The sequence below is a fragment of the Mirounga leonina genome, unplaced genomic scaffold (genome assembly GCF_011800145.1).
Source record: "Mirounga leonina isolate KUSES-001 unplaced genomic scaffold, KU_Mleo_1.0 Mir_129, whole genome shotgun sequence".
Lineage (NCBI taxonomy): Eukaryota > Metazoa > Chordata > Mammalia > Carnivora > Phocidae > Mirounga > Mirounga leonina.
The window spans coordinates 17,256,138-17,275,655 of record NW_023270323.1 but is presented as its reverse complement, the minus strand read 5'-3'; the positions used below and the strand labels follow the sequence as shown (position 1 = coordinate 17,275,655).

Genomic DNA, 19,518 nt, shown 5'->3' with positions numbered 1-19,518 from the left:
ATGTCTGTTAAGTCCATCTGGTCCAGTGTGTCATTCAAAGCCATTGTTTCCTTGATCTTCTGCTTAGATGATCTGTCCATTGCTATAAGTGGGGTGTTAAAGTCCCCTACTATTACTGTATTATTATCAATGAGTTTATTTGAGTTTGTTATTAATTTACATATCTGGCTGCTCCCAAGTTGGGGACATAAATATTTACAATTGTTAGATCTTTGTGTTGGATAGACACCTTTATTATGACATAGTGCCCTTCTTCATCTCTTATTACAGTCTTTGGTTTAAAATCTAGTTTGTCTGATGTAAGTATGGCTACTCCAGCTTTCTCCTGGTGTCCATTAGCATACCAGAAGGTTCTCCGCCCCATCACATTCCATCTGGAGGTGTCTTTGGGTCTAAAATGAGTCTCTTGTAAGCAGCTTATCAATGGGTCTTGTTTTTTTTGTTTTTTGTTTTATCCATTCTGATACCCTATGTCTTTTGATCAGAGGACTGAGTCCATTTACGTTCTGAGTCATTATTAATAGGTATGAATTTAGTGCCATTGTATTACCTGTAAAGTCACCATTCTGTAGATTACCTCTGTGCCTTTCTAGTCTTTGTTGCTCTTGATCTCTCCTTCCTGCTGAAAGGGTCCCCTTTAGTATTTCTTGCAATGGATATTGTTTTTAAAAGACTGCTTATCATTTAAAGATATATACTGAAAAATTTTCAGATTAAATGATATGATTCTGATACTTCACCAAAATAATTTGGGGTGGGTAAGTGGAGGGGGTTATAGATGAAATAAGATCAGTCATAAATTGAGAATCATTGAAGCTGAGCAAAAGAGACAGGAGGGAATTCATTATTTTAGACTTTCTCTTTGTACGTGTTTGAAATTTTCCATAGTGAAAGGTTTTTAAAATGCACTGCTATTGATAATGTTTAGAGAACTCTTAATTTTCTTTATGTATAATATCTTCATTGTTCAAATTTTAGTTTGGATCTAAATCTCAGATAGATACAATCTCCACAAAGATGTGACTAGACATCTAGTCATTTAGTTAGACTAGACATCCAGACATTTAGTTAGACTGAACCTCTAACTCATTCAAAAATTTGAATACTACAAATAATGCCACTTTTTCTATTCAGCCCTTTTAATAATTCAATTTTATTTTATCAACAAACATAAAATTTCCATTCTTTCTGGTAATTTTGAAGGATAAAAACTGGATTTTTATAATTAGCCCAGAAAAAAATGCCAGTGGAGGCTTAAGATTTAAAATAATGCTGTAGTAAAATAAAATAAAGTTAAGATGATCAAGCTACAGGTACATTTCCTTTATAGAAAGGAAGCACATCATATCATTATCAAACTACATGTCCAAACTCGGGAAAACAAGATCTATCAATATTTCGCACTCAAAGGGATCAAAAGGGCCAACTTTTTTTCCCTGTTTCTTTTAAGTAAATTACTCCTTCTATTGCAGTCTCAAAATTTTCACATAATCTATAATTTCTTCTTCAGTTCTAAATGACTTTACCAAATCATTTACCATGTCCAACAGATTTTTTTGAAATATTTCTCTCTCTCTGTCCCTCACCTTACCACCCCAGGACTTTCCTCAGTCTCCCCAATGTGAATAAGATTCCCTTCATATGCATAAATGCCTATTGGTTCCCTAGCATCTATCAGAGTTGATAATTTTACCTTGCTCCATAAAAGTGTAATTTCCACAAAGAGGACATTTATGTCTGCTTTGTTGCTCACTGTATTCCCAGGATTTAGTAAAGTGTCTGGCACAAAATAGATTTTCTGTTTTGTAAGGAAGGAAGGAATAGAAGGAAGTTAGGAGGAGAGAAAAAGGATGGAGGTGGGAAAGGGAGAAAAAAAGAGGGAGGAAAGGACAAAGAGAGAGTGAGGAAGGAAGGAAAGAAGGAAGGAAGGAAGGAAGGAAGGAAGGAAGGAAGGAAGGAAGGAAGGAAGAAGGAAAGGAAGGAAAGAGAGGAAGAACAAGGGAAGAAGGAAGGATTCTTTGCATTCTATTACTACCTAAAATCATAAACTCATAATTCTCTGGACCTTAAAAATATCTAGTACAACATTTTTCAACTCCTCCAATTCACATTCAACCAAAACTTCAATATTCTGAAAACTTCTCACCAAGTTGTAGTCCAACTATGTTTGAATTCCTGTAATAAAAAGAAATTCACTACCTCACAAAGCAATTCATTCCACTGGCAAGGAATTCACATCATTTGAAAGTTTTTCCCCCCAAAGAAGCCAAAGCCTCCCTCTCTGTAGTTTCCACTCTTTAGTCCTGATCCTAGGATGTGGAAACACACACACACACACTCACACAACTAATCTTCCTTCCAGAAGAGAGCAGTTCCTATTTTTGAATACTAGAATAATAACCATGTATCTACTGAGCCCTACTCATCTGGAAGCTAAATATCATAACTATTCCTCATGCGATGGTCCTGAGTTATTTGGTCATCTTGGTCCATTGTCTTAGTACATACTCATTTGATCAATATCTCCAAGTGAAGTTTCCAGAACCAATAATAGCATTTTAAGTGTAACCAAGCCATTATAAATAAATGTATGGTACTCAGACCAAACAGATGCACCCCATCAGTCTTTACTTCCACTCTATGCATTTTAATTAATAACACACTGATAACATTGATTGATAGTCGATAATTACCATAGCTTTTTTGGCATCAATGTCTACATGCTCTACTTACTTAAATTAGACATTTATCTTGCTTTTCTATCTCTAACCTATCCCTCATTCTAACCTGTGTAACCAGGTATATTTTCCTAACAGAAGCCTAACTGTTTCTCTGGTCAAAATAGATCAGTGGGTCCAATGACCACAATTGAAATCAATGAATTACTGACTTTTATTAGAAGATCCTTACAAATCATGCTTCTACTCTTAGTTTTGCAAATTACTTTAAAATGCTCTCTGGAGTTCTTTCACTAGAAAAAGACCAAGGTACATCCTTCATTTCACTAAGTCTGAGTACAATGTATTTGAACTCATTTTCATTTTCTTGTGAGGATTTCAAATTTACTCTGCTTATTACCTGTACATCTTGTACTGGTATGTATTTCTGAAGACATAAACAGTATCCCCAGTCTGTTTCTATGGTATATCCTCCTGAAAATTACTGAACATCCTCCTCCATGACTCATCCTTTTTCATGTCATACTTGTCATACTCATTATCCTGCATAGCATCTAGTTTTAGCGTGATATGGGCAAATTGAGTTTCAATTTAAAATCCTCATACGACACGGGGTGCCTGGATGGCTCAGTCAGTTAAGCATCCGACTCTTGATCTCAACCCAGGTCTTGACCTCAGGGTCATGAGTTCAAGCCCCACACTGGCCTCCATGCTGGACATGGAGTCTACTTAAAAATAAGAAATAAAATATAAAATACAATAAAGTTAAATTAAATTAAAATAAAATAAAATAAAACCTCATATGACCACTGCTGACAAATGGATAACAAGATAATAAAAGGCACCTTTGCATTTTTCCCTTTAGTAGAGACCCTTTACCTGGTATCATAAGCCACAACCTGGAAAACCAAAGCTCCTTTTCAGTACATTTATATTAGCCAGTTTTTCTATTCTCATTGTTCAAATGCCTCCCTATCATGCAGTTCGACCCGCACATCTTATCTACAAATATCCCTTTATATGGCTCTCTAGTCCAGAAAAAGTAAAGATCCTTTTGCTTGTCCCAAATAAGATGGCCATTTCCATGTTACGTCCCACAACCTTCCTACTGGTCTATCTAGAAGCTTGAAAACTTCTAAAAATAAACGTTGCTGCACAGTTGAATCATTCATGCTTCATTAACTTGGGCTTATATGTTTATTTGGGAATTTTTCAATTATCTCTTAAGAGTGTAGATTTCTTAAGGGCAATAATCATTTCTCCTTCTTTATAAGTATCACCCGTGCCTAATAAAGTGCTCTGAAAATAGCAGATTCTAAAACACGATTGAAAGTGACCTGAAGGAACTAGTTGAGAATGTTCACAAAGGCTCATAGCCAACCTCTTAAATTTAAAGAAAAATACTGAGGGAAAAAAATATAAATGATAAACAGATAGATACAGGTTCCCATGAAACTAAAATATTGCTCGTTTCAAAGAAAATGAAGCATCAAATTTCTCTTTCAACCAATAAAATCAGAGAACTAATTAACTCAATGGCAGATGGGAAGATGTAAGACCATCCTAAGTTTCTTCATCTAGGAAATAAATTTGATTAATTTTAGGTCATTTCCAACATGAAAATTCTGATAGAACATTAAAAAATACATATCACAATTTTTCCACCAGGTCTTTTGCTTCTATGCCTTTCCATAATTAAGCAGGCCATGTATCAATATACATTTGTATTCACCTTGTTCCAGAAAAGAACATTAGGGTTTGTGTTTCCAATAATGTGTAATTAATCTTATGTATGTCTAAATGCATGACTAATTATAAATTTAAGTTGACTTTGAAATTCTAGCAAGTACATTTTCTACATTGTTAACAATGGAATACAGCCATTAAAACTCTACTTAAATCAAATTTTTATCTAGTAAAATAAGGAACACAACCACCACCACAACAAACAGCTAAGGCTAAACCTTCAGAAACTGAACCAGAGCTAAGGCTCATCTCTGTGCTGTTATTACTATTAACAGTAATCACCCTTTATTGGTGCGGCTATATGTCACACCCTCTATATTTCTCATATTCTCCTAAGAGCCCTATGAAGTTACTATACTTATCCCCATTTTTTTTAAGATTTTATTTATTTATTTGACAGAGAGAGAGAGTACAAGTAGGGGGAGTGGCAGGGAGAGGGAGAAGAAGGCTTCCTGCTGAGCAGAGAGCCCCATGTGGAGCTCGATCCCAGGACCCTGGCAGACACTTAACTGACTGAGCCATCCAGGTGCCCCGCTTATCCCCATTTTAAATATAAGGAGAGGAAGACTCTAATTTCAATAATTTGCCCAAGGGTACACAAAGAGAAAACAGAATTAGGACTCAAATCCAGGACCCAGGTCCATCTATCTCCAAACTGAGTTTGACTTCTTCTGCCAAATGACATCCTTTTAAAATAAGGTTCGACTGCAAAGAGAAAGGGTGTAAAAGAAAAAGCCGAAGATGTGTTGAGTAGTTGTTAATTTCTAGAATGCATGAATGGATGGATAAGTGGATTAATGGGTGGATGGATGAATAAATAGTAGGTAAGTAGGTAGGTAGGTAGATAGATAAAGATAGATAAATTAAAACCTTATAGTAACTATGAAAGAGCCTATCATTCCCACTTTATAGAGACATAACTTGTTAATTAATATGGCCAACATCACTGACCTAGAAATGTTGGAACAGAAAATAAAATGATTTTTATGTGATGTTTCAAAATGTTCCCTCTCACCAATCTACTACAGGGCCTCATAAGTAACAAAAGAGGGTGAAAATAATCTGAAGCCATTTGGCTCAAAAGTCAAAATGGAAAAAAATCTGTGTCCAACTGATATCCCTACATTTCAGCAAAACTAGTGCAGGAGAAAAGGAAACCTTACTGTCAGTGTAAATACATTAAAAATAACAGTCATGAGAATCCCATTCTTGTACTAAATAGTGCAAGAACACATCCATTTCAGAAAAGGATGTATTCATATGCACCATATTTTATGAGAATTTGCAGATTTTAAAAGGCATAATATTGCCTAGTTGCCAGGATTTTTTCCACTTAGCATCCTTTAGTTCTGTATTGAAGATTCTGGAAAACACTTTCACCACTTTATGAACCATATGTAGAGTTTGATTCTCCTCCAATTTTTTTTTTCATTTGTTATTATCATCATCAGGGAGGATTACATCTCATCTACTTAGCTGCTAGAATGAAGATTTCAGTTTGGAGGAGAGCCGATTTCTTAAAAAAAAAAAAAAAGTTAGCTGCTTCAGGCAACAGTCCTTTTGATCTGCTCATTAACACTTTTCAAATGTTCGAGTGATGTGGGCATTCTTTGCGCTAGAAAATGTCAGCACTGGAGCCTGCAGCCAGCTTGATGCAATCATATGTTCCAATATTCAGAAAAGAGTGAAAAGAACTGTCAACAGTGAACTGCCTTGGATTAAAAAAAAGATACCATACAACGCCTGTAGATCAAGTAGTGTTTCAGGACTGATTCTTGCCAGTGACAAAAACAAATGCCCAATTTATCAGCAATGTCATCTAAGCGACTAAGAGCCCACAAACAATAGAGAAGTCACTCTCAGTGTTTGGAAAAGTTTGTTTGAAATAGATGCGGGCCTTCCTTTCCTTCTTCCTTTTCTTTTTGATAAGATCAGAGAGCAAATGTAGTGCCTTCCCTCTGAAGTGCAAAAACACAAAGTTCTATTACATTAGTATTTGGGAAGTTTTTTTCTGAATCTCACCAAGTTAGATGCTTTCATCATCCAAATCAAAATATGGTCTGAGCTATCTCATCCTCCCTCTCCTTTCCTCCTTGACAGACTCATCAGTGATCAAAGATTCCTACTTTGAACAAATAAATAACCAGTGGGAGGTCTGGACAATAAATATAATTTAAAATGCCAAATGGGGACTGGGAAGAACAGTGTGAGAGTGTATCTGGCTCAGAGTTAAGGAAAGGTGCTGCTGTCAAAGCAAATAAACTAAGACCAGGAAGAGTTCGATACCCCGTTTTGCAAATGCTGTTCTGTTGGAAAACATCACCATGGAAGCAGTAAGTACTAACATCACACTCTATTTCAAGGAGGGAACCAAACATAAATCATTTTAATTAATGGTGCAAGGAAGGCATATTAAAATTTAAATTACTTCTGTTTTATTGTGCATTCCAAAAAAAATCAGGCTACTCTCAAAGTAACTCAATAAAGGCACCAAGAGCCCTCCTCAACAATAAAAAGCAAGTGCAATATAGAAGCATTATTACTATTTAGAAAGAATAGCACAGCTGTTGCTGGCTAAGAAAATGATTCCATGGAGCTACAGTCCGATATATCCTCATCATGAAAGCTCAACTTACTTATAAGCAAATTGAGCTTTAAAAAGATAACTTTTTAAAATGGTTTTTTTAAATTAAGATTTATGAGATCTTTATGTAATGTCTTAAATGCACCAAGGAAAAATGAGCTTGCAGTTTTCCCTTGAGGATGGAGAACTTTGGCCAAGGACACTAGAGCAAAGTGAACATTTATCATTTCCAGCATATTCAGATATTTATCTGCAGCTGTAGAACACACTCTAATTGACAACACTCCAAAAAGCCTTTGTTTGCCACCTCATTAGCCTTACATCTGTAATTCTGCAGAGTGTCTGGTTATGCCAAATGATACAACCACAGGACTGTCATTTCTGCCATCCTGATAGTAAAACAAATCTGCCATAAACTCAGCATAACTTCTAAGCTAAACAATGATGAAAACATCCATATTTTCTAATATTTCACTCATGATTCAGTACATGATAAGTTTTTTTAACCTCTTCTGCTCCCATTTTTAATTTAAGGAAAAAGGAAGGATGCAGCTGATGTCTTTGTTAACGGAAAGCAGCTGTAAAGGATGGATGTGAGGATCCTCAATGAGCAGGATACAGACTCAACAGATGGTGACAAATAACTTCACACAAAAATGAGAACTTTTCCCCTTACGGAATAGTTTGCAAACTCAACATACTCTATAATTCGCTAATGATAGTGCCTAAAAATTTCTGCTTTGCATGAGGGCTCTTTTACTAAGATTATTACTAGAAAAAGTCTTCCAACTATCATTGGTGTAGATTTCTTTTGTCATGGAAAGCCCAGGTACACAGAGGACACTATTCTGCAACATTTTAAATGATGTTGTCTCTCTCTTTTATCCTTGAAAATACGCATTAAAATGAATTGAAAGATTTAAATTTTTTAAGTAGTCTTAGATTAAAAGCATCCTGTGTGGACAGATTTTCTATTGCAGGGGTTTTCCCTTAACCTTTTTTATTCTATGCCCCTCTCCCGCAATCCCATGAACCTACGGATCCCTTCCCAGAATAATTAAGCTAAATTAAAATACAAAGGATTTTAAGGAATCCAATTATATTGAGATATAATTATCTGATATGTAAAAAAAAAAAAAACCCACAAAATTTGTGATAAAGAAATATAAATAATTCATTAAATAATGAGATACAATAGTAGGTCTGGGAACTACCCTAACTTTTGAAGTTATGATATTTGTAAAAGATATTTCAAAAATATCTTAAGAACTATATGTGACATAGGATATCTGTGATTACTATTGCTGACAAAGTCTCCAGAACTGCCAATACTTCTGTGGATAGCAGCCTACATTTTATAAATGAAGAAAATGATAAATTTCAGTTGGAAGTAAAAATAAAGATTTTTTTTTCCCACCCAAGTTCACAGTCTTCAGGTTAGAAATCCCTCTGGGGTATATAGAGAAGCAACTAGACAAGAGTTAAACTGCTTCTACTTCAGAATTTTATTACAGTTAACAATCCTTATGTACTTGCATCTCAGTTCCTATTGTATAGAATGGCAAAGACCACATTTTCTATTATAGATATATTATAAAGGATACCTTTTAAATAAAATCAGTGAAAATCATACAAAGAACTAAGATTGTACCATAAATCCTCTCATACAAAATGCTTCTCCGTAGTTGACAGAATTTTAATTAAAACTGGCAACAAGGTACCCTACTTTGAGGTGGTCTTCCAGATAAAAAGTTGTCAAGTGTTTCAATTTTAAGAATTGAAATAGTTCAAGGAGGATAAGTGTTTACTGTGTAAGATGCCTGGTTTACAATGAGGAGTAAAATACACACAGTACTGACTTCAGGAAATTATTAGACCATAAAGTGAGAGAAATGTTCAACAAATAATCACATAAATAATTGTTTAATTTTAATTTCCTTTAAGTATCACCAAACCAGTACCATTTTCTAACCTGACAGGGTAACTTTTTGAGGATTTTGGTTAAAATTTTAATATAAAATCTTTAGAGGGGATATTTATGACTTTGATACATTTCTTGTTCCTGATACCAAACTGGTACAGTGAATGAGGTCTACACCATTGTTTCAGAGACACAGTTTATTAGTTGAATATTCAAATTCTTTGCTTTTCCCTAACAGTAAAAAGGTCACTTTCTAGCTTTCAAGGGATTCAGTGGTTCAATATCTGAATATGAATGGGATGGTACTGGCCTCTTCTGGCAAATAACAAGCACCCCGAGAAAGCTGTCCATGGATCCCTGTTGTTGAATGGTTCTAACAACATATATGCCTCGAATACTTTTAACAGTTAGAAGCCTATTTCTTCCAATAACTCCTTGCCACTCTGAAACAGTAAGTAAATTCTACTCAATATATAAAACGTTATGCTCATTTATGTTATGGTTACTCAAAACAGAAAGGTAATTCTAATTTTAAAAAATGCATACTGATTTTTTAATAGCCGTGTAACCATTGCTACCATTTTGAAGAATATGTCATTGTCTTCCATTTTACAACCTCTGAGACTCCATGAACAGTTTTTCTGAGTTGATCTGAAAACATATTACATAAGAATTACCGAAATTGATAGCCCTAAGCAGTGATCCCCAGCCCTGGGGAATAGCAGAATCATTTAATGACTGTGCTAGTTTCTTAATACTGCTGTAACAAATTACCATAATTCGATGGCTTAAAACAACAAAAACTTATTTTCTTACAGTTCTGGAAGTCAGGAGTCCGAACTGAGTCTTATAAAGCTAAAATGAGGCATTAGTAGAACTGGTTCCTTCTACAGGTTCCCAGGCTCTAGCTGTTGCTTGCCTCTCTGAGCTTCCGGTGACTGTCAGCATTCCCTGGCTAGTAGCTGCATCCCCCAATCTCTGCCCCCGGGGGTCACATTGCCTTGTCCTCTTCCTTACGCTAATCTCCTTACACTCAGGAGCTTAATTTAATCACATCTCAAAGATCCTTATTTTAATCACACCTCAAAGTCCCTTTTGCCATAGAAGATAACATTCACAATTTCTAGGAATTAAGACCTGCATTTCTTTAGGGACCATTATTCAGCCTACTACAAGGGCTTTTCCAAATGGCATTAAACCCTGGAGACCCTTAACTGTCCCGCCCTTTCCCTTCAGGGAGAATCACCACCATTGGAAATCTTACCACTACTGCTCTGAGAGCTTCCCGTTATTTAGGGTAGGGAAAAAAAAAATGAGGACCACTGTCTAAAATGTAAGTAACACTGTTATTTTTTGAGTTATTGATTAGACATCTGTGAAATTTTAATCTCTGAACAATGAACAAATCATTTCGTAAGATATACATAAGGGGCGTCTGGATGGCTTAGTAGGTTAAGTGTCTGCCTTCAGCTCAGGTCATGATCCCAGGGTCCTGGGATCGAGCCGCACGTCAGGCTCCCTGCTCAGCAGAGAACCTGCTTCTCCCTCTCCCTCTGCCTGCCGCTCTGCTTACTTGTGCTCTCTCTCTATCTCTCTGTCAAATAAATAAATAAAATCTTTTAAAAAAAGATATTTACATAAAATATTAAATGAATGAATAAGAATGTGTGAAAAATATTAGGGCCTCTGTTCAGGGCTTTATTTCCAGACTTTCTATCTTTATAAGAGCTCCCGAGCATAAGATTTTCAAGGAGGTGGATTGCTGACATAATCTAAATGTGCCTGAGAACAGACATTTTAAGTTATTTTGTCATTTTTCAGTTGAAAGATGAGATTTAAATGTTTGCCACTAATACTTTAAAAACACTCACACAAAACAAAATTTATACAACACCAAGCTGCAACAAATTTCCTGTTAGAAAGTAATATTACTGGTAACAATATAGTCAAGGTTAAATTGATCCCTAATAATTTAACTGCTAAGAATTATTTAGCAAACTACATTCTAAGTCCAGCATTGTGCAAACATATTCTCTAAAAGGAACAAAATAAAACAAATATCCTGCCATTGCACTACAAGACCCTCTGACACTTGAGATTTTTTCACAAGGCTATGGTCCCTTTGTCCCTTTTTTCCACATCACCTCTTCATTTTTCTCTAGCTCACTTAGCTTCCATCTTCTATTCCTATCTACTTTGTTAGCGATCCTTTGCTTTGGCCATCTCTAAGGTGCATTATCTGTCACTGGCTTTCCATTTCAATTGATGGAAACTCAGTTGGATACAAACTTAATCCCCACCAGGACCAGACCTGGGCAGATACTGCTGTGAAGCAAGCAAAGCTTCTTTCAGGGGATTATACTAATCAAATCTTTCCAGTGGCTTCTCATCATCCCTGGGGTGAGTTCAAACTTCCTAAAAGACAGAGGAAGCCTCCTTAATGGGATTCCTGCCTAAACCCCACACCATCTTTTGCTGTTCCTTTTCACAGGCACGCTGGGTAAGCCTCAGCCTAGTGCTTCCCAAAGCATGCTGGAATAACTCAATATAATTCCACACACACTTCATCTGAAATGTCCCTCATCAACTGTAAACATCTTATTCATTATTCAAAACTCAGTTTGGAGTCATCAGCCCAGTAAGGTTTGTCTGAGACAATCCCGTAACTCTGGCAAATCCCTCCTCTTATGTTCTTCCTGTGCTTTACAAATGTTGCTGTTGGGGCACTCATGCCCCTCCAGTTATACTTTGCCCACACTTCTGTGCTTCCATATTAAAATGTGAGTTTCCATATCATATTATAGTCATTTTTGTATGACTATACAGTTCCTAATAGAGTATTGACACAGATTGCCAAGGGCTAAATACAGAATTTTGCCTCTACCCTGCTTTTAAAGCTACCTTAGAAAATATTCGCTATGATTCATTTATACCTAAGTATAAATGTAAGTTCATACTCAGGGCTAGCCCTTTAATCTATAGTTCTAAATGTCAAATACAGGTGGGCGTCTCTATTAAGTAAGTTTCAGAAATCAGTAAGTATTCATAATGTTTGTAAGGATAGGAAACTCTCCTGACATCCTGACAACACACCTTAAAGGCATCCCTCTATGCTTTGCATAAAGAAATATACTCTGTGATTCACGATCTGCAGTCTCAGAGTTGTAAATGAACCTATTCTTAACCACCTGGAGATTGAATCCTCTCTTTAACATCCAAAATGGTGGTCAAGATCTGCACTTGAGCACATTTAGCAATGCCCCAGAGAAGCCTATTTTAGTTTTCATACACATCTAAAAAATCATGTACTTTGACACTTTTGAGCCCTCCGATCAGTAATAAATGAAACTGCCAAGTAATGAAGGAAGGAAATCCACCACATCAAAATTTAAATTAAAAAAAAACCAAGGAGCACGAATCATATTAGGGCACTTTTTTGCTTTTTAATTTGAGACTCAAGAATGCAAGCCACCCTAAAATAAACATATTAGGATAATCAAGATTACAACAGGAAACCGTTTGAACATAAATTGCTATGGCAGGAAACTGATTAGTTCAGCAAAGAGACAGGATGCTTCTCGTCTCTACAGTTGTCTGAGTTAATTCTGTGCCTCCTCCATAGACCAACTGTTCTGAGATAAAGGATTATAAAGTGGACTCATGAAAACAGACTGAAGTACAATTAATAATAAATGCAGGAGTAATGCAGACTAGTGCCTGAAGTTACAAGGAAACTAAAATGAGTCAGCAAAGGTGAGGGAGAAAAAAGGCAGTCTAGTAATATCATGTACAACACCGCTGCGATCTACAGAATATAAGGTTCTACATAAAGTGCCGATAATAAAAGGAATGCTATCGAACTAAGAAGGAGGTATGCTTTGAACGACTGCTTCTTCAGGATACTCTTTTCTATGAAACCTGAACAATCTAAATTGGATTGCTCAAAATGTGCTGAACTCTACTACCCAACAGTCCACCCCGTGGAAGACAGAATAATGGCCCTCCAAAGATGTCCCTAGAACTATAAATAATTTCATTACATAGCAAAAGGGACTTTGCAGATTGAGAGTTAAGGATCTTGAGAGGGTAGAGTAGCACGGATTATCCAGGTGGGTCCAATTTCTTTACAAGGTTCCTTAACGTCGGAGGTCCTTTCCCAGCTGTGTTGAGAGTCAGAGGGAGACGTAACTACAGAAGAATGGTCAAGGAGATACAATGTTGCTGGCTTTGAAGATGGAGGGAGGGGTCCACAAGGCAAGGGACGTGTGTGTCCTCTGGAAGCTGGAAAAGCCAAGGGAACAGATTCCCCTCCAGAGCATTAAGAGAGGAATGTATCTCTGCCAATACCTTTTAGCCCAGCGTAGTCCAGTGAGACCCATCTTGTATCTGTGATTAAATAACTGTTAGATAATAAATTTGTGTTGCTTTAAGCCACCAAATATGAAGCAATTTGTTACAATAGCAAGAGAAAGGGAACAGAAGCCTGTATTCTTTCAAAGGTTTTACTCAAACATGAAAAATAACACAAACAAACCGTCATAACTTCAAAACTGCCAATTTGACAGACACCTTAACATTTGCACATGACTTATCTCTAAAATATTTTTCCTAGAGGCAAACAGAGAAGGTCCTGAAACAGATTTTACAGAGGTAATGAAGGATTCAATAAGAACTGACAAGAAAACCTGACAGATTATCAACTTCTCCCATGAACCCAACTGAAAATATCATTCAACTTACTTGAAACTCTTTTGTACTGCAGTAGAAAACCCTTTATCCCTACTACCTCTTCTACTTTCCTCTCCCCTTCTCCCTCCAAACTTGATTTTGAAATGTGTTTTAGATGAAGTTTGATAATAAACATTTATTGGCATGCATGTTTTCTAGAATTTATTGTAGTAATAAAAACTATTAAAATTCAATTTGCTAACTGAATCTCTGCTGTTGTTGGACACTGGCATTGATTCACATTTCGAGCCTTACTTTACATCTCACTGCTTTACAAAAGAGTAGAGTTGCAAATCCTCCTTACTCACCACTTTGCAGCAAAGGGGCCAAAACCACCACATCAAACCAATGCCCAGTAGTAGCAGTAACACCAAAATAGCAATGATGGCTGCAGTCCCACTAGACTAGAAGAGGCAGAAGACAAAAAACAAAGTGGTCAGTAAAGCACAGGGTTAAATCCCAAATACATATTTTTTTAAGGAAACACCAGAAAATGATGCAGAAAGCAGAACCAATGTCAAATCAGATTTTCACTTTATTCCCCTAAATTCTGTAAATTCCTTTACATTCTACTTCATACATGTTATTTTAAAACAGGCAATAATAAATATGAAATCTTCCAAAGTGCTATGAACAGTTTTAAATTATGCCCTAAAAGAATGTAAGAAAAATCACTATCTGGGGTTATACGAAAGGGCTGTATGGTCCCTATCATTTGTCTCTGGGAAAGAGTTATTTTGATCACAAGCATGATTACTTTTAGGCAAAACTTATGCAGCATTCTCCCAGACTTTTTGATGATAGAACACTATTTGCATTTGCAAGATGAATATCAAAATTCACCAAGCAAGTGAGAAACCAACAACAATGGTTCTTTTTTTCTTTTATTTTTTTTTAAAGATTTTATTTATTTATTTATTTGAAAGAGAGAGAGAGAGCTAGCAAGAGAGAGCACGAGCAGGGGGTGGGGAGAGGGAGAAGCAGGGAGAGGGAGAAGCAGACCCCCGCTGAGCAGGGAGCCTAACGTGGGGCTCAATCCTAGGATCCTGGGATCATGACCTGAGCCAAAGGCAGACGCTTAATGGACAGAGCCACCCAGGTGCCCGAACAACAATGGTTCTTGTTGGCAAATGGTACATTGCGTCAATTCAAGAAAGCAATCTCATGCATTCACACATCAGATTTCTCACCGAAGCTCAAGCACTACCCACACAAGAACCACACTAGTGTCCTCTCACTTCCTGACACCAAGCTCCTTCAGCCCTAAGGAACCTGCTCTGGGCTCTGACTCCAATCCCCTTCCTGTAACCACCACCTAGGCATCCTACACGGCTCACCTTAAGCCACTTCCGCAGGAAGCCTTCTTTGTACCCTCTGGCTAGAAAATGCCCCCCTTTACTATACAATTCATAGTTCTCTATACTTCAATCTTGAGTACTTATCACAATTTATTTGTTTGTTTATTTCTGATAAACTGTGATTATTTCTTTAATTTCTCTTTTCTGTCACTATTGTGAGCTCTAGAAAATCATGGGGTTATGTCCAACCTACTTACCAATGTATACTCCATGCTTGGCATTTAAAATGATTTACTAAGAGAATGAACTCCAAAGAAATACTGCAAAAGCCACAAATGCAAAGACTAGTATTTACTGAATTTTTAGTGTGGGGATAAAGTTCTCCAGGGGACAAGGTGTCTCTCCCAAACCCCACTTTCTGGTATACCCAGTAATAATGTTTTGTTTTGTGTGTCTTCCTTTCTTTCTTTCTTTCTTTCTTTCTTTCTTTCTTTCTTTCTTTCTTTCTTTCTTTCTTCCTTCCTTCCTTCCTTCCTTCCTTCCTTCCTTCCTTCCTTCCTTCCTTTCTTTCTTTCTTTCTTTTCTTTTCTTTCTTTCTTTCTTTCTTTTTGTTTCTTCCTTTCTTTTAAGGGAAAGAATGCAGGGAAGAAAAAACTGTAAATAAATCAATATACTCTCTAGGTGGAAATCTGGGACTTCAGGGCAGTTTTTCAGAGATATGTTTCCTGTCATTCAAAACAAATAAGAAGTATAAGCCCAGGGGTGCCTGGGTGGCTCAGTCAGTTAAGCATCTGACTTCAGCTCAGGTCATGATCTCAGAGTCCCGGGATGGAGCCCCATATCAGGCTCCCTGCTCAGTGGGGAGTCTGCTTCTACCTCTGCCCCTCCCCCTGCTCATGCTCTCTCTCTCTCTCTCTCAAATAAATAAATAAAATCTTTAAAAAAACAAAACATTAGTTTTTGAGATAATGTTCAATAATTGTATTTAAATTAAAACAAAACAAAACAAATAGAAGTACAAGCTCAGAGGTCAGGGTAAGAGCCACTTTTGTCCTAAGAGCTGATAGAGAGAGGAGTGACAAGGGGTGGATCCACCAGGATCCATCTGAGAATGGCACTGAATTAAAAGTATTAGTCTAGAGGTTTAATTTTAAGCAAGTTGTTTAATTGCTGGGAGCCTGTTTTCTAATCCATAAAATAAGAGAGCCAGTCATCCCCACAGCATGAAACTCTCTGTGGAAAAGCCATTACTGTGCTTTCTCTCTTAGAAAATCACCGTGCGTATTAACATACTTAGAAAGCTCTGAGTGGCTTTGCGGTAAAGTAGTTCAACTTACCTCAGCACCGAACCATCTTCTTTCTCATAACATTTTAAATACCCTGTAAATCTAGGATTCCCTAGAATCCACATTGAGAAATGTCTGGATTGGTCAAAGCTGAGAGACTTTCGGATGTTTAAGTGACAATGGTAGTAGCATTCAGTCAGAACATTTTATAAAGTGCAATACGAGGCGCCTGTGGGTGCAGTTGGTTAAGGGTCCGACTCCCTTGGTTTCAGGCTCAGGTCATGACCTCAGGGTGGTGAGATCGAGCCCCACACGGGGCTCCAAGCTCAGTGCAGAGTCTCCTTAAGACTCTCTCTCCCGGGCGCCTGGGTGGCTCAGTCGTTAAGCGTCTGCCTTTGGCTCAGGTCATGATCCCAGGGTCCTGGGACTGAGTCCCACATCGGGCTCCCTGCTCAGCAGGAAGCCTGCTTCTCCCTCTCCCACTCCCCCTGCTTGTATTCCTGCTCTCGCTATCTCTCTCTCTGTCAAATAAATAAATAAAATCTTTTTAAAAAATAAATAAATAAAAATTTAAAAAAACAAAAACAAAAGACTCTCTCTCCCTTTGCTCCTCTCCCCAAAATAAATAAATAAATCTTTAAAAAAAATAAATAAAATGCAATACATAATGACATATGCACAAAACGAGGTAATAATCTTTATGTAAACAGTTACATGTAAACAACTGAGAACAGAAGAGAAGGTAGTTTTCAAAAGACGTGGCAAGGAAGTGCTGCAAAATATACTTGGTTCAGCTAATCAGAAAAATCTTGACATGTGTATCCTTTCCCCATATCATCTGTTATTATCACAATGGAAGGGGAAAAAAAAGATTAGCATAGAGCAGTGTGGAAACCATCCCCAAACAACTCCATTTTTATAGCTAGCGATTACTAGCAGCCTTTCAGTTTTAATAAATCTATTTTTAAAATAACTAATTCTCAGGGCAGCATAAACCATAAAACATTCATTACTTTCAGAAATTTTCAACAGAAGATTAAGAATCAACTACACATGAACAATTAAAGCTATCCTTTGATTTCTGATTTTGCATCTGAATGGAAGAGGGAACAAGCAAGGTATTTATACAGCTGATAAAAGGTTGCAAACTCACCAAAACTGGCACCACCAAAGTATCATCACTTAGAGTCTTTGATCATTTTATTTATCTTATCTTTCAGAAGACAACAAGAATAACGATGGAAACTTGACATGCACAGCTATCTTCACTGAGTTCTACCATTCACTATGTGACCATTCTTAAGGCACTAGAAGAGGCTATGACATGATATTCACCATAAAGAATTAACTTAAAATAGAAGAAATAAAAAGACATGAATTCATGTAACAACTTCCTGTTGTGGAGTTTGGTAGAATAAAAATGTGAGCTCAACATTTCATTATTAATGTATCTTAAATGTCTAAATTAATGTCTGGCACACAGAAACTTCTGTGTGTGTGTGTGTGTGTGTCTGTGTGTGAAAGAGAGAGAGAGGGGGAGAGAAAGAGAAAGAGAAAAGGAGAGAGAGAGAGAGAGAATATCAATACTTTACAGAAAATTTCCAGGCAAATAAGTTCTCTGTCCTTAAAACCAAAGAAAACAACTCAGAACATACATCAAGCCACTTAAGAAAAACTCAAAGGGCATCTTTCTACACAGAATTCTAAACATTGATTAACAAATCATGTAATTCTCTACAGCCTTGATTATGCTAAGCTCTAAAATCTAGGCAAACGGGAATATGACAGGAAAAGAATGTCAAAGAAATACATAGAAAAGTGTGATACCCTACGGGAGAAATGCTATCAAATGCATAAACTCATGATCCTGCCTCTTATATGAAATACCCCGAATTTGACTGTTTATTCACAGAACAAATACAGCATTCCCTACCAGTCCTTTCCCACATTAGGATCTAGTCACAGCCCTCATGGAAATGGCTCACCATTTGTCTGTGCTATACAGTTTTCAAAAAGGTTCTATGAACACTTGGTTTCCTCCTTTCTTAGAATTCAAACATTGTGTTCAGAAATAGGAACATTCAACTAGAGGATATCAATCTGTTAAAAATGTAGTGGTTACTTTTTTTTCTTTCTATGGATGTGTCATTAGCCGGAAATGCAGAAAATCATATTGACAGAATATAAAGTAGATGGGCTCGCCATGATAGGCAGTTAAAATTCTTGATTTTTCCTCCAAAACAATGACTCTATTAGGAATATTAATAAAATACTATGCACATCCAGATGTAAATATACATTTATTATGGCAATATTATCACATCAACTGACTCCAAAGGTTGGTTCATCTTCAATAAAATTAAAAAAAAAAATACACACTTTCTAAAGACCTGTGGACCTAATCTTTATCATATTTTAGCTAAGTGTGATGAAAAACAGGGCAGAGGAAGCAAAGAAAGTCATGCAACAGGGCAGAAGAAGCAAGAATGTCATGCAACTCAACCTTGTCATAAGTGTGTGAGACACAGTCCCTGGATACCCCTAGTCCCAGACATGAGCTCAGTTAACTAGATACAAATTCAGGCTTTCCCACTTCCGTTGTTTTCATTTGCCAAAGCCATTATTAGAGCATGAAAGACTTCAATCTTGAAAGGGAAATCATTTCATTGTTCACATAGCTTTATAAACAAATTAAGGAAAGGTCAACCACATAGACTTCAGTCCTATGAGCAGATAGCAGGCTGCAAACTGCAGACTTAAGAGTCAAAAGAAACTAGCCATGATTACACATCGATCTGTGTCATGGGCAGAAACTAAAAGCCTCTCATTCTGGTTAGTATGACTCCCTTTAAATTCTAGGCAGTTAAGTAGGTACCAAAGTTACAAAGTTGGACAAGTCTACATGAAGTCCACGGGTTAGCTGGAGAGACAAAACCCTGAGCGAATAACCACAAATGTGAGGAAGTGGGAGGCAACTAACCTGGTCGGAGGCTCTGAGGAAGTAAGAAAGCCCGGGGAAGGGCACCTGGTGGCTCAGTCGTTTGGGCATCTGCATTCGGCTCAGGTCATGATCCCAGAGTCCTCGGATCGAGTCCCACATTGGGCTCCCTGCTCAGCAGGAAGCCTGCTTCTCCCTCTCCTCCCTGCTCGTGCCCTCTCTCACTATCTCTGTCTCTATCTCTGTCTCTCTCTCTCTCAAATAAATAAATAAAATCTTTAAAAAGAAAGAAAAAGAAAGAAAGAAAGAAAGAAAGAAAGAAAGAAAGAAAGAAAGAAA

General features: G+C 37.0%; 1 protein-coding gene across 2 annotated transcripts in view; it reads right to left on the bottom strand.

The window, feature by feature from the left end:
- ANTXR2 (ANTXR cell adhesion molecule 2) overlaps positions 1-19,518 on the bottom strand; it is a 155,982-nt gene that overhangs the window by 74,070 nt on the left and 62,394 nt on the right. For both annotated transcript variants that reach the window (XM_035004700.1, XM_035004701.1), the window contains exon 12: positions 13,966-14,061. In XM_035004700.1, coding sequence (XP_034860591.1) covers positions 13,966-14,061 — 96 coding nt within the window. The remainder of the gene's footprint in view (positions 1-13,965; positions 14,062-19,518) is intronic.